The sequence below is a fragment of the Macaca thibetana genome, chromosome 8 (genome assembly GCF_024542745.1).
Source record: "Macaca thibetana thibetana isolate TM-01 chromosome 8, ASM2454274v1, whole genome shotgun sequence".
NCBI lineage: Eukaryota > Metazoa > Chordata > Mammalia > Primates > Cercopithecidae > Macaca > Macaca thibetana.
The window spans coordinates 131751716-131768031 of NC_065585.1; the positions used below are offsets into that span (position 1 = coordinate 131751716).

The following is a 16316-nucleotide window of genomic DNA, read 5'->3' on the forward strand; positions in this document are numbered from 1 at the left end:
TGCAAGCTCCGCCTCCCGGGTTCACGCCATTCTCCGGCCTCAGCCTCCCAAGTAGCTGAGACTACAGGCGCCCGCCACCACGCCAGGCTAGTTTTTTGTATTTTTAGTAGAGACGGGGTTTCACCATGTTAGCCAGGATAGTCTCAATCTCCTGACCTCGTGATCCACCCGCCTCGGCCTCCCAAAGTGCTGGGATTACAGGCTTGAGCCACCGCGCCCGGCCTACCAGTTTGTACTCTTATCAGCACTGTGAGTTTATAGTTGCTGTAAGTTTTTGCCAGCATTGATATTATCAGACATTTTAAATGTTTTTTAAATTTGGTGGGTGTGTGATACCATCTCATTGAGGTATTACCTATCTGGATTGCGTTTTTGTAAACCCCTTGTTTAAATTTCTGACCATTTAAAAAAAAATGGTAGTCTATTCTTTCGTCACTGGTGTTTTTTACTGGTTTATAGATTTTTACTTTGGATGCTAGTCCTTTAGTTATATTTGATAACTTTTTTATGTGCATTTTTTGTTTATTTGTCTTTGAGATGGAGTCTCATTTTGTTGCCCAGGTTAGAGTGGAGTAGCGCTATCTTGGCTCACTGCAACCTCTGTCTCCCAGGTTCAAGCAGTTCTCCTGTCTCAGCTTCCCGAGTAGCTGGGACTACAGGCGCCCGTCCCCACACCTGGCTAATTTTGTATTTTCAGTAGAGACGGGGTTTCACCATGTTGGCCAGGCTGGTCTCGAGCTGCCTGCCTTGGCCTCCCAAAGTGCTGGGATTATAGGCGTGAGCCACCGCACCTGGCCTTTTGTGGATCTTTTTTTTTTTTTTTTTTTTTTGAACTCATTTTGTGAATTTTTTAAAAAATTGTGTTCTGGAAAATTTCAGACATACAGAAATAGGTATAATGAGTCCTCATGACCCAGGTTCAACAATTACAAACTCATGGTCAGTCTTGTTTCATGTGTATCCCCACCCACTTTCCTCTTCCTTATTATTTTGAAGCAGAAGTTAGATATGATGTTGTCTGTAAAAATTTCATTACAAAGCTCCAAAAGCTAAGGGTCATTTTCTTAGAAACACAGCTACCATACCATTGTCACATCTTAAAAAATTAGCAGTAATTCCTTCATCAAATAGGCATAAATATTTTCTTTTACCTTTTGTGTGTTGAATCAGATCAGAATAAGCTTCACAGATTTGTAGTTGGTTAACATGTCTCTTAAGTTTTTTAGTCATTGATATGTGTGATATCTTAATATGTCTCTTTAGTTTTTTTAATCTCTTCTTTTTCTTCCCTAGCAATTTTATTTTATTCTTTAAAGAAACTGAGTCATTTATCGTGTTATGTTTCGCCTTATCTGGATTTTGTAATCGTATCCTGGAATGTGGTTTCAGAGATATCGCTGTCTTCTGTATTTCATGTCAATTTATACTCCATTTGAGAAGCTCGATCCCCTTTAGGTTCTTTTTTTGCTACAAGTCCCAGATGGAATAATTTTTATTATTAAGAATTAATAAACCTTAAAATAATTTTCAGTCAGGTATGCATAAATCTACAGCTCACAGTATATTAGTGTAATCAGAAAGTTGTAGATATTATAAGGCAATAAAATGCTCCCTGCTTTTTTGAGTAAACAGTGGTTTCTCTTTGTGGACCTGTTTATTTTGGCCAGTTTGTTAGCCTACTCTTTTTTTGTGTGTGGTTTTCCCCTCTTCATAATAGGTAACTATAATGCAATTAGTTGTATAAGTAGAAACTTACGTTTCCTTTTTTTTTTTTTAATCTTATCTAAGACTTAAATAAAACTCTCCGTCACAAGTTTCTGTTGTCTATAATGCTAATAAGGTATATTATATGGTATGTCTCAAAACATTTTTGTTTTTTTAAAAATAAAAATGACCTTTTTTTAAAAATTTTTTTGAGACAGAGTCTTACTCTGTCACCCAGGCTGGAGTGCAGTGGTGCGATCTCAGCTCACTGCAACCTCCGCCTCCTGGGTTCAAGCAGTTCTCCTGCCTCAGCCTCCCGAGTAGCTGCGATTACAGGCGTGCACCACCACGCCTGGCTGATTTTTTTGTGTTTTTTAGTAGAGATGTAGTTTCATCATATTGGCCAGGCTGGTGTTGAAGTCCCAACATTGTGATCCGCCCCCCTTGGCCACCCAAAGTGCTGGGATTACAGGCGTGAGCCATCGCGCCCAGCCAAGAATGACATTTTATCCAACCTTTCTTGGGGGCAAAGGGTGGAAATGGGTAATTAAACTTGGAGCTTAATCTCTTTCATAAATTTAAAAGGTAGTAACTGTAATAATTTCACAATTATTTCTGTAAAATAATTGGCTTAGGCTAAAATGGGACTTGGTTTTTCTAAAAGTAGGCTGAAGTAATATGAATGAAAATATGGTCTAAGACACATTTTTATACAAGATTTTGGAGGGAAAACCCAAACTTTCTTTGTGCCTGGCATATCAGGTGCAAATGTGGGCTTAGCGTTTCCAAATTTTACAGCTGTTTCTTTCTTTCTTTATTTTTTTTGAGATGGAGTATCACTCTGTCATCCAGACTGGAGTGCAGTGGTGTGATCTCAGTTCACTGCAACCTCCGCCTCCTGGGTTCAAGCAATTCTCCTGCCTCAGCCTCTCAAGTAGCTGAGATTACAGGTGACTGCCACCATGTCTGGCTAATTTTTTTGTATTTTTAGTAGAGACTGGGTTTCACTATGTTGGCTGGGCTGGTTTTGAACTCCTGACTTCGCCCCCCTCGGCCTCCTGAAGTGCTAGGATTACAGGCATGAGCCACCACGCCCAGCCTTCTTTATGTCTTTATAGGCCTATGTATACGCATTAAAATGCTGTTGTTGAAGTAAAAGGAAAGGATGAAATATACCTCCTTCCTGTAAAATCTGTTTTTTTCCCTCCCTTTACAAATACTTAATTCTGGGTTGAATTTAAGATAAGCTCACATGAATTCATTTTCTTTGGAAATTAGACAATTTCTGCCTTTGCTCTTCATGCGTGTTAAACACAAAAAACCCTGCTTACACATGTAGAAAGTTGAAACTACAGTGAAATGTTACTGCTTTCAAATGAATGACAGGATACTATGTTTGCAGAAATCCACAACTTTTCTAGGGGCAGAGCATAAAGTCTCATCTCCGGTGTACAGTCAGATTGTACCTATAAAGCTCTTTTCTTAAAGTCGGATTCTCAGGCTGAACAGAGATTGAGAGAAAGGATCCCTTACCTCATCATACTCTGGTGTTGAAAGGGAGGAAAAATACTTAATTTTCTCCTACAGTTTTTCCAGATTGTACTCAGTTAGACTTGAGACTTTCAAATAGCTTCCCTCAGTTGATACCAAACCCAAGCAAAAGGTGGACATTTTAAGGTTTTCTGTTATAACATGATTATTTCCAAAGACATACTCCATTACCTTTGAAATGCAAGAATCTTGTCACCTGAAGTCAAACATTTTCTCCAGCTTCTGATAGGGACTTGTTCAGCTGGTTCATGTGATGAAAAATGTCTATAAGGAGGCTACGTTTTGCAGCCCTTCTTCAAACTGCTCAGCAAAATCTGGCCTTTTTGTTTTCCTATTGTTCACCTTTCAACTCAGACACCTGATGGAGAACTTTTCCTTGCTAAGCCAGAGGAAGTAAGAGGTTGATTTGTTCTTTGTCCAGATTTTCACATCATTTTTAAAAACATGATGAAGTGACTGGCCTTTGTTTAATAAAGTTAGTAACTCTTTTTCAGGCATTATCTAGGACTTTTCATTTTAATCTTTTTTTTTTTTTTGATGGTAAAATATACATAATACAGGTTGAAGTATTGTGTATAATGAGTATCCCTAATTGGAAATTATTGGGACCAGAGGAAATGTTTCAGATTTGTTTTTTTTTTTAGATTATGGAATATTTGCATATACATAATGAGATATCTTGGAGATAGGACCCAAGTCTAAATATGAAATTCATTTTTGTTTCGTATATACCTCATAGCCTGAAATTAAGTTTCATACAACTTTGTGGATGAAACACTGTATGTACATTGAACCATTAGAAAGCAAAATTGTCACTGTCTCAGCCACTGATACGGACAGTCTGGTTGTTTGGTATCATTCCTGATGCTGCCAATAAGCAATCGTTTTCTTAGTCACACACAAATTAATTGTGCGTCATGTACCTGTGTTTTGACTGGGAACCATCACATGAGGTGTGGAATCTTGCACTTGTGATGTTACGTTGGCGCTGAAAAAGTTTCCGATTTTGGAGCATTTCAGATTTTGGGTTTTTGGGATTAGGGATGTTCACCCTGTATAACACTTGCTGTTCACTTAAAAATACTCCCAATCATTGTTAAGTGCACAACAGTTCAGTGGCATTAAGTACATTCACATTGCACGACCGTCACCACATCGTTCTCCAGAACTCTCATATTCTGAAACTGAAACTCTGTGCCTATTGAACTTCCCCTTCCCGCCAACTCCTGGCAATCATCATTCTTTCTGTCTCTCTCAGTTTGGCTTATCTATATACCTCTTATAAGTAGAAGCATACAGTGTTTGATCTGTTGTGACTGGCATATTTCACTGAGCATAATGTCTTTAAAGTTCATGTTGTATCGTGTCAGAATTCTACCTTTCTGAGGCAGAATAAGAATTCATTGTATGTATTTATGGGCTGAGTATCCCTAATCCCAAAATTCAATATCTGAAATGCTCCAAAATCTGAAACTTTTTGAGCACTGACATTGTACTCAAAGGAAGTTCTCATTGTAGCATTTCAGGTTTTGGATTTTTGGATTTTCAGATGAGGGATGCAAAAGTGGTGCGATGTAAACATTTAATATTTCAAAATCCAAAACATTTCAAATCCAAAGCACTTCTGGTCCCAAGCATTTCAGATGAGGAATACGTAACCTGTACCACATTAAAAAAAAAAAAATCCATTGATCGTTTGATGGACATTTAAGTTACTTCCGTGTTTTGGCAATCATGACTAGTGCTGTTATGAACATGGGTGTACAAATATCATTCTTTTTCCTGTATAACCAGAAGCTGAATCATGTGCTCATCCTATGTTTAATTTTTTCGAGGAATCTCCACATTGTTTCCCACAGTGGCTGTACCATTTTACATTCCCACCAGCAATGCACAAAGTACTACATTCTCCATATCCCTGTCAATGCTTGTTATTTTCTGGTGTGTGTGTGTGTGTGTGTGTATGTGTTTGTTTATGGCCATTCTAATAGGTGTGAAGTGGTATCTCATTTTGGTTTTGATTTGTATTTCCCTAATAGTGACGTTGAGCATCTTTTCATGTGATTATTAGCCATTGGCATATCATGTTTGGAGAAATGTCTATTCAGGTTCTTTCCTCATTTACTAAATGTGAGATATCATGATGTTTTGAGTTGTAGGAGTTCTTTATTTGGGATATTAATTCCTTATCAGATATATTCTTGCAAATGTATCTTCTGTTCCATGGGTTGCCATTTCACTCTACTGATAATGTCTTTAGTAATAAGGTTTTTAATGTTGATGAAGTCCACTTTATTTTTTCTTTTGTTGCCTGTGTTTTGGTGACATCCAGGAAATTATTATACAATCCATTGTCATAAAGCCTTTTCCATAGGTTTTCTTCTAAGAGTTTTATAATTGTATGTCTTACATTTAGGTCTTCCATCAATTTTAGTTAATTTTGGTATATGGTGTAAGATAAGGGTCCAACTTCATTCTTTTGCACATAGATATTCAGTTTTCCCAACACTATTTGTTAAAAGGCCGTTGTTTTCCCCATTGATTCAGTGTATTTGTGAAGGTTTATTTCTAGACTCTATTCTGTTTTATTAGTTTATATGTCTATCTTAATGCTAACACCACTCTCTTTCAATTACTATACTCCTTCCTTCTGTTAATGGTTGTGTTAACATTGTTTTTTAAATGTTGAGCCATCCTTGCATTTCAGGATAAAATCCGACTTGGTCATGGCACATAATTATTTTAATATGTTGCTGCTTTAGGTTTGCTTATATTTTGTCAAGGATTATTGCGTCATGATATTCATAGGGGATACTGATCTGTAATTTTCTTTCCTCATGAGGTCTTTGTCAGGCTTTTGTATCAGCGTGATGCTGACCTTAATGGAATGAGTTGGGAAGTATTTCTTCTTCAATCTTTTTGTGGTAGTTTGAGGAGGCTTTGTTCTAATTCTTTAAATATTTGCTAGAATTCAGCAGTGAAGTAATCTGGTTCAGAGCTTTTCTTTGTTAGAGGTTTTCAGTTATTGATTCAGTCTCCTTCCTAGGTATAGGTCTATTCAGATTTTCTGTTTCTTTGTAATTCAATTATTGGTAAGTTGTGTATTTCCAGTAATTTGTCACTTCCATCTAAGTTATCCAGTATTTTGGAAAAGTTATTTTTAGAAGTGCATTTTCCAAGTGATAATTAGTGGAAGGTACAAGATATATTGCAGTATAACAGCTTAAGATAATTATGGATATTTTACATGATTTGCTTTGTGATTATCCCAGTAACCCTATGAGTAAATAGTAGAACCGTTAGTCCCATTTTATGGATGAAGAAGCTGAGATCCATGATGCATAGGCAAAATAGCTGTGCAAACTATGGAATGTAAAACCTAACAAATCTTGATAGAAATATGAAGAAAATATAACAATTTTTTTTTTTTTTTTTTTGAGATGGAACCTCACTCTGATGCCCAGGCTGGAGTGCAGTGGAGTGATTTCAGCTCACTGTAACCTCTGCCTCCCGGGTTCAAGGGATTCTTCTGCCTCAGCCTCTTGAGTAGCTGGGATTACAGGTGCACACCACCATACCCAGATAATTTTTATATTCTTAGTAGAGATGGGGTTTCACCGTGTTGACCAGGCTGGTCTCGAACTCCTGACCTCAGGTGATCCACCTTCCTTGGCCTCCCAAAGTGCTGGGAATACAGGCTTGAGCTACCACACCCAGCCAATAATTCTTAAAAGTGGAGGTGCATATTGGAATTTGGGGAGTGTGAGGTGTTTTTTTTTTTTTTTTTTTTTTTAGTTTATCAAGGAACAGGTTTTAAATAACTTGAAAAACATCACACGACATCATCTTTCATTCTTAATCTTCATTATCTTTAGCCATCCCAAAAGGCTAGTCTTTTTATCTAAGAAATCAGTCAAGTAAAACATGATAGAAAAATACCATGTAAAATAACTAATTTGGTTTAAAAAGGTAGATTCAACTTACATGTCCTGAACAATACATTCCCTTTAATAAATTATTTTTAAATTTTAAAACTGCAGAGGTTTCAGATGTCTGAGGATTTGGTCTGTATTTTCAGCTAAAACTCTAAGATCATATTTTAGAACTCTGAAAATTTGAGGATTTTTTTTTTTCTTTTATTTTCCCCGATGGAGTCTCTCTCTGTTGTTCAGGCTGGAGTGCAATGGCTTGATCTGAGCTCACTGCAGCCTCCGCCTCCCAGGTTCAGGCAATTCTCCTGCCTCAGCCTCCAGAGTAGCTGGGATTACAGATGTGCACCATCTCGCCCAGCTAATTTTTTTGTATTTTTAGAAGAGATGGGGTTTCACCATGTTGGCCAGGCTGGTCTCAAACTCCTGACCTCAAGTGATCTGCCCGCCTTGGCCTCCCAAAGTGCTGAGATTACAGGCTTTGAGCCACATTGCCAGGCCTGAGCTTTTTTTTTTTTTTTTTTTTTTTTTTTTTTTGGAGACGGAGTCTCGCTCTGTCACCCAGGCTGGAGTGCGGTGGCCGGATCTCAGCTCACTGCAAGCTCCGCCTCCCGGGTTCACGCCATTCTCCTGCCTCAGCCTCCCGAGTAGCTGGGACTACAGGCGCCCGCCACCTCGCCCAGCTAGTTTTTTGTATTTTTTAGTAGAGACAGGGTTTCACCGTGTTAGCCAGGATGGTCTCGATCTCCTGACCTCGTGATCCGCCCGTCTCGGCCTCCCAAAGTGCTGGGATTACAGGCGTGAGTCACCGCGTCCGGCCCAGGCCTGAGCTTTTTATTTGCCTTATTTGACTGGGGGTATTGCCCTTTGCCTAGCTTTATTTAGCTATTTGTGCTAATTTTCAGTTCCTATTTTTCAGCTTAACTGTGGCTTATATTACAGTTTAGAACACCAAAGAATTATTTACTAAGCTGTTTATTTTTCAGGTTCCTAGAAGCCAAACCAAACTGACAATAATGCTTGAAAAATTAGGAATGGATTATGATGGGCGGCCTCACTGTGGTCTTGATGACTCTAAGAATATCGCCCGAATAGCGGTTCGAATGCTTCAGGATGGGTGTGAACTCCGAATCAACGAGAAAATACATGCAGGACAGCTAATGAGTGTGTCCTCTTCCTTACCAATAGAGGGCACTCCACCGCCACAAATGCCACATTTTAGAAAGTAACAGCAGTTTTGTGTGTGGATCATTCCAATTGAAGTTGCTATGAAGAGGTAGCAGATGAATCTCATTGAATTAGTCCTATAGTGCAAACTTTAAGCACCTTAAAACATTTAAGATCTTATTACAGGTGATAGAGATAGATAGATGTATGTGAACAGATTTTGCAGGAAGGCGTACTGAATTCTTTGTCACCAGCACTTTTGATATGAGCAGTATTCGTTACACAGTAACAGTTCCTGCTTAGAACTGACTTTTATAATTTAAGGTGTTCACTATATTTTCTTTGGTTTTAAAATGCAAAATCTCATTGGCTGTTCTCTTGAATGTCATATCATACTGGTGTTAAAATATGTAATGTATTTCTTTATTAACATCACTAGATGAAACCATATCTTAAAATGCAGAAGTGATTGGAAGGTAGGTCTTATCTAGCCTTTGGATTTCAAGAATAGCATAGTCCTTTTGATTTTTCAGAGTTTATATATGAAGTTCACCATGTATGTGATGAATTTCATAAGGTACTTGGTATACATATTTGCCTGTGTTTCTTTTCAACTCATAATTGGAAGAATTGTGATCGATTATAGGATCTGGTTAAAAATTCAGTTACTGAAGGAATTAATGAGAACTTGGAAGAAAATACTGAAAGGACTATCATAAGGGCTATAGCTCAAACTTCATAATACATAAATCACTGGCGTCTTTTTGGATTTGGTTGTTTGATTCTCCTTCCTTTTTTGACATATATATGCCTTAATTCTTCAATCTGAGGGACCATGCTTTGAAATAGACTGAAAATTAAGGGTCACCACCTAATTTTACTTTGTATTCAATATCATAAGTCAGGTTAATAAAGTCAATACTTTCTACCACATATTATGTTTTTGTTATTAAAAAACTTCATTGGCCACCAGTGAAGTTAGTCAATAAAATACTTGTTTTTCTGGTTTTACATAGTAAGTGGCTGCTAACTGTTGAGTTATTCTTAACTAAATCTAAAAACAAAAATGTGCATTTCGACTTGATAGGGTAGAACTCTTATCTAGAGGCTAAACCCATGTATTTTCAGAATTGAATTTTTCTTGATTTCAGGGGACAATTTTTCTTGATTTCATTGACATTGCTTGCTTCCTGCCTTTTACCTTTTAATAAAAATTGTGATGCTACTTTATTCTGAAGATTTATATTTTATAATCAAATGAATTTCCTCAAAGGTTTCCAAACCTGATATATAGGGTGAAAAGCAGGAAAGTAGACGTTTTGCTTGGTGTGGGAATTACCTACATAGGGCGGTAGATTTCTTTTTCTTTTTCTTTTTTTTTTAAGATGTAGTCTCGTTCTTTTGCCCAGGCTGGAGTGCAGTGGCGCGATCTCGGCTCACTGTAACCTCCGCCTCCCGGGTTCAAGCAATTCTCCTGCCTCAGCCTCCTGAGTAGCTGGGATTAACAGGCTCCCGCCACCACGCCCAGCTAATTTTTGTATTTTTAGTAGAGATGGGGTTTCACCATGTTAGTCAGGCTGGTCTCGAACCCCTGACCTCGTGATCCACCCACCTTGGCCTCCCAAAGTGCTGGGATTACAGGCGTGAGCCACCGCGCCTGACCCAGGGCGGTAGATTTCTTAAGCCAATAAATTTCTGCTTTTGAGCAGTAGTCATATAATCAGTATCATAAAGAATAATGTGTAAATAACAGAAGGCATGAGTGTGTGGTGTTCCTAGATAAACTGTTACAGATTATAGTAAAATAAGGAAATCTAAGTGCTTTAAGTTTATACAGTTAACTCTTAGGATAAGACAGATATATGCTGAGATGTTTGTGAATCCCAGATAGCACTGTATGATAAACTGTAAAGTATTAATGAATGTCGTAAAGAATTTCCTACAAATCCTTACTGTGCCAGGGCAAAGGAGTAGAAAATAGCAAATCACAGATGGCAGGAGATCTAGACACTCTTTAGGTGATTTTTTCCATATAGCCATCCTACTGTGGAATTCAAATCCATGCTCTAGCAGAACTCTAATTGCCTCTCAGCACTTCCAGAGTCGCACATGAAAAGCTGAAACTGCAATTGGAAAATCTGATGATGACAAGGAAATACTACGTTTCTGGTTTTGTTTTAGCTCTATCTGCTAATTTCTTTGCCTATTTTCCGTTTTGCCAAGTACCAACAAGCTTATGTTGTATTTCTTTTTAAGACCTTCAACATTATAAGCTCTCAGTACCCTATTTTTTGTTGTTGTTCGAGATAGTTTTTGCTCGTCTGCCAGGCTGGAGTGCAGTGGTGTGATCTTGGCTCACTGCAACCTCCGCCTCCTGGGCTCAGGTGAGATCCTCTTGCCTCAGCCTCCTGAGTAGCGGGGATTACAGGCGCGTGCTACCACACCTGCTTAATTTTTGTTTTTTTAGTAGAGATGGGGGTTTCACCACGTTGGTCAGGCTGGTCTCGAACTCCTGACCTCAAGTGATTTGCCCACTTTGTCCTCCTGCGGATGTGAGTCTCTGCGCTCAGCCATAGATTTTACTGTCTTAACCCATTTTAATTCCTCTGTTGAGTCTCTGTCTTCCCCTCCAATTTGATTTGGGATTTTGCTGATGAGATTATACTAAACATTGAGAGTACTGCTTTTTACTCTGACTTTTATTGTGTTGTCTTTCAAAGACAAATAGTACAATTTTGTACAAGGAAACACGTAAGAGATGGATGTCTTTCTGGTATGCCCACGAAAACAATATTAGTATATTATTGTTACTTATTAATAGTATTTAGAATTTATTAATTATTAGCTATGTTAATTTTTATTCTATGCTTCATTTGCTCTGACATTGACATAGTGGATTTCTGCTGATTTTTTTCGAATCCACGATCTTTATAACCAACTGAAAAATATAATAGAGCATTATATTTCGTCTTTATTTGTGTTCTTTTGGATCAAGTATTTAACATTTGCTCTGAAAAAAATGTTTTTGTGACGTGTCTTTGTTGCCTTGAGACAGAGCTGTTTATCCTGCCTCCTAGGGAGAAGTTTCTGCCTGGATTGAAACAAAAAAACACAGGAGTCACAAGCATGTTACCTATTAAAAGAGAGAGGGTATCTCTGAAGACTAATTAAAATGGTGATTTTTTAAAAGATGGGACCAGTTGACTTTTAGTATATCACCCCAAGTATTATCCCCAAAATAATACAAAACAATAATTTGGAGACCAGGAGAAAAACTGGTAGTAGGATTATGGGGGAGGGGAAGAAGCACAGGTGGTCAAGATAATAATGCGTGTTTGGCCTCAGCTGTAGGTAGAGGTGCCAGAGAAACTACCTGCCTCACAGATGAGCGCACACAGGTGCATTGTAAAAGTCTGGGAAGGATGTATTGTACTCTGAAGGAAGACTTTCCATTTCTAAGCTACCATGGAGAAGTATAAGCTCCTTGAGACCAGAGACTGTGACTTCTGCACCTTTGATTCCAGCGACATGTGATAAAATGTTTTGCACATAGTTGAATCCAGCGTTGATAAATAAAGGACAGCCTTACATCTTTTTTCTGTTATACTTAGCAATTTCCTCTTTCTTCTGCACCACCAACCTGTATTTCAAGCCTCCCTGCCCCACAGAGCTTCCAAAGCCAATAAATTTGTTAATCTAGAGCAGGGGTCAGCAAACTGCCACCCCTGGGCCAAATCTGGCCCGCTGCCTGTTTTTGTATGGCCTACAAACTATGGTTTTTATATTTGTTAATGGCTCAAAATAATATTTTGTATAATATGAAAATTACACGAAATTTTAGTTTCTCTGAATAAAGTTTTGGAAAGAACTACCATTCTCATTTGTTTTCATGTCATCTCTGACCACTTTTGTGCTACAATGGCAGAGTTGAATAGCTGCATCAGTGGTACCATCTGGCCAGCAAGACCAAAAATACCGTCTGGCCCTTTACAGAGAAAGTTTGCCTACCCTTACCTCTCTTATCGAATGCAATGTGTAAGTTGCATCAACAAACAAGAAATGGGACTGATAACATGAGAGTCTAGAGCTGAATGTTAAGGTGCAATAATGATACTTGCACCAAACATTTATTGACACTGTTAAGTACTTTACCCCATTGTTTAATAAGAATCTGGTGAGGGGGAGAGGCCTTCTCTCCAGTGTACAGATGGGAAAATTAGGTCCAGAGTGGTTAACTTGCCAAAGTTTAAGTTGTGGGAGTTGTAGACTCTGGCAGTCTGACTTGAGCCACTGCTCTTTACCCCTGTGCTATGTATGCTGCCTCCCCTCGTAGACTTTGGCTTAACCTGATATTCCAGGAACAGATAGGTTGTCCTAGGTAGAATAAACATCTTTCTGCTACAGTTTAGACATTTTCAATGCGGTTTTACTAAATGCTGCAAATCAGGAGATAATTTGATGTTCATTCTTTGAAGCAATATAAAGTATTTTTAACTTCTAATGTAACCAGCTCTGAGGTTTTTTGGAGATGGGGATAAGTGGAGAAGGAGAAGGATTTTTGCTTTAAAATTTCCCCAGTGTTCTTGAGATGAGAAACGTTAGTGTCTTGAGTTTATAATGACACAGGCTAAAGGGCTTAAGCTTGACGGATGGATTAAGAGGTGGAAGTAATTGTTTTTCTGGATTCCTTACCAAGACTTGGGTAAGGGGCTGATGCCTGAGGCTTTAAACCAGATCTGCTTTTCTACTTGCAAATGAATGTTCTCAAGTTAAGTTTCATTAGATTTGTTTTAGGATGACTACTGCTCAATCATTGTGGAGCCACAAGGCATGCTTCTTTTTATTGCACTTCTCTTTATTGCACTTTACAGATACTATTTTCTTTCTTTCTTTCTTTCTTTTTTTAACATACTGAAGGTTTGTGTGAATCCTGTGTGGAGAAAGTCTGTTGGTGTCATTTTCCCAACAGCATTGCTCACTTCATGTGTCTTACATTCTGGTAATTCTCCCTATATTTCAAGCTTTTTGATTATTATTATCTCTCTTAGGGTGACTTGTAATTAGTGACCTTTGATGTTACTATCATGGTTGTTTTGGGGCACCACAAACCACACCCATATAAGACAACAAACTTAATTGATAAATGTCTGTGTTTTCCCCATGGCTCCCTCTCCAGACCTACCTATTCCCTGAGACATAATATTGAAATTAGGCCAGTTAATAAGCCTACAGTGGCCTGTAAGTGTTCAAGTGAAAGGAAGAGTCACATGTCTTCCACTTTAAATCAAAAACTAGAAATGATTAAGCTTAGAGAGGAAGGCATGTCAAAAGCTAAGACGGGCTGAAAGCTATGCCTCTTGATCCAAATTGGCCAAGTTGTAAATCCAAAGGAAAAGTTATTGAAGGAAATTAAAAGTGCTGCTCCAGTGAGCACACAAGTGATAAGAAAGCAAAACAGCCTTACTGCTGATATGGAGAAAGTTTTAGTGGTTTGGATAAAACATCAAACCGCAACGTTTCCTTAAGCCAAAGCCTAATCTAGAGCAAGACTGTAACTCATATTCTGTGAGGGTTGAAGGAGGTGAGGAAGCTGCAGAAGAAAAATTGGAAGCCAGCAGAGATTGGCTCATAAAATTTAAGGAAAGAAGCTGTCTCCATAAAATAAAAGTGCAAGGTAAAGCAGCAAGTGCTGATGTAGAAGTTATAGCAAGTTATCTGGAAGATCTGGCTAAGATAATTGATGAAGGTGGCCACACCAGACAACAGGTTTTCAATGTAGATGAAATAGCCTATTAGAAGAAGATAACATCTAGGACTTTGATAGCTGGAAAGAAGTCAGTGCTTGGCTTCAAAGCTTCAGAGGACAGGCTGATTCTTTTTAGGAGCTAATGTAGCTGGGGACTTTAAGTTGAAGCCAGTGTTCATTAACCATTCTGAAAATCCTAGGGCCCTTATGCTAAATCTACTCTGCCTGTGCTCTATAAAGGGAACGGCAAAGCCTGAGTGACAGCACATCTGTTTACAACATTGTTTACTTAATATTTGAAGCCTGCTGTTGAGACTTAGTGCTCAGGAAAAAAAAAATTTTCAAAAGATGACTGATCATTGACAATGCAGCTGGTCATCCAAGAGCTCTGATGGAGTTGTATAAGGAGATTAATGTTGGTTTTAATGCCTACAAACAATATCCCGTTCCGCAACCCATGGATCAAGTAGTAGTTCTGGCTTTCAAGTCTTATTATTTAATAAATACGTTTCATAAGGCTGTGGTTAGCATAGGTAGTGATTCTTCTGATGGATCTAGGCAAAGTCAGTTGAAAACCTTCTGGAAAGGATTCACCATTCTGAATGCCATTACAAGCATTTGTGATTTGTGAGAGGAGGTAAAGATACAACCTTAACAGGAATTTGCAAGAAGCTGATTTTAGTCCTCGTGGATGACTTTTAGGGGCCCAAGACTTCAGTGGAAGAAGTCACTGCTGATGTGGTGGAAATACCAAGAGAACTAGAAGTGAAGATGTGACTGAATTGCTGCCACCTCATGATAAAACTTGAGGAATTACTTCTTAGAGATAGGCAAAGAAAGTGATTTATTGACATGGAATCTATTCCAGTTGAAGATGCTGTGAACATTCTTGACAGCAAAGGATTTAGAAGATTACATAAGCTTAATTGATAAACCAGTGGCAGTGTTTGAGAGGATTGACTCTAATTTTGAAAGAAGTTCTGCTGTGGATAGAATGCTATCAAATAGCATGATAAAGAGAAATCTTTTGTGAAAGCACAAAGATCAGTTGATGGAGCAAACTTCATCGTCTTATTTTGAGAAACTGCTACAGCCACTCCCATCTTCATCACCTACCACCCTGATCACTCAGTAGCCCTCAACATTGAGGCAAGATCCTACACCAGCAAAAAGATTATGACTTTCTGAACACTCATGATTGTTAGCTTTTTCTAGAAATTTAATCTTGCAGGTGTATATTTATTTTTTAGACATAATGCTTTTGCACACTTCATAGACTGTTTAAATGTAACTTTTACATGTATTGGGGAGCCAAAACATTTGTGTGAGTTGCTTTATTGTGATACTCCCTTTATTGCAGTGGTCTGGAACTGAACCTGCAGTATCTCTGAGGTATGCCTGTATATAGTATGATCAAGAACAAGTTTAGAATACAAGTCCTTTTTTTTCAATTTAATTGAGTAAAAGAACAGAAGAGGAGAAAGCTTATGATTTTCTGCTTGCTAGTTTAGTGTGGCACACCATCACTGGTAATGGCAGATTGATGGAAGGGAGAGGTTGAGCCTTCCCTTTCAAGTGTCCATTCTTGCTTGCCATCTCTGCACCTTTGAACATAGACCTGTTTTCCCTTTGGATTTATTTTTGTCTGTGGGACCATGATTATCACAGTCACATAGGATTGAAACCATGAAACTCATGGTCCCTCCTTCCCCCTTTTAGCACAATGTCCTTTATTTTCCAGTCACTTTATCCTCACCCCTGTTTTCATCATTGCTACACAGACTATTGCTAAAATTTAACTGACTTCTCTCTTGCTGTCTCTTCCTATATACCACTGTCATTAAAAAACCTTCCTAAAATGTTGCTTTGCACACTGATCTCAGAAACCTTCCCATTTCTGATGGGATGAAACTCAGCTCTCTGTTGGCATATAAGACCCTTCACAGTCCGATTTCCATCTACCAACTTTTATAGTAGCCATCTGCTCTGGGGTAATAGTTATTCGCCTCACCATCATAATTGAATTGCATGTGCACCATCCTACTTCTGTCCCCAGGAAGTTAGCCCATCAGTCTTATCCTCTTGATTCTGTTTTGTTAAAGACCTGCTCTGATTTCAGCCTTCTCCTTCCCAGATGACCCGGACCTTTTTCAACAACTCCCTCTATTCGTTCACTGCGCTTTTGTTGTATTCATTGGGCCCTTCATTTGTGCTGCAGA

The 16316-nt window shown here is 38.4% G+C and overlaps 1 protein-coding gene across 9 annotated transcripts in view; it reads left to right on the forward strand.

Annotated features, from left to right (window-relative positions):
• The window catches only part of ERI1 (exoribonuclease 1), a 138129-nt gene that overhangs the window by 19786 nt on the left and 102027 nt on the right, over nt 1-16316 (forward strand). For 2 of the 9 annotated variants that reach the window (XM_050801885.1, XM_050801893.1), the window contains exon 7: nt 8171-12219. The exons of 4 other annotated variants lie outside the window; for them this stretch is intronic. In XM_050801885.1, coding sequence (XP_050657842.1) covers nt 8171-8413 — 243 coding nt within the window. In that variant the 3' untranslated portion in view covers nt 8414-12219. Of the gene's footprint in view, nt 1-2532; nt 7968-8170; nt 12220-16316 lie in introns of those variants that run through there. 3 more of the 9 variants (XM_050801892.1, XM_050801890.1, XM_050801887.1) reach the window with 3 other exon arrangements.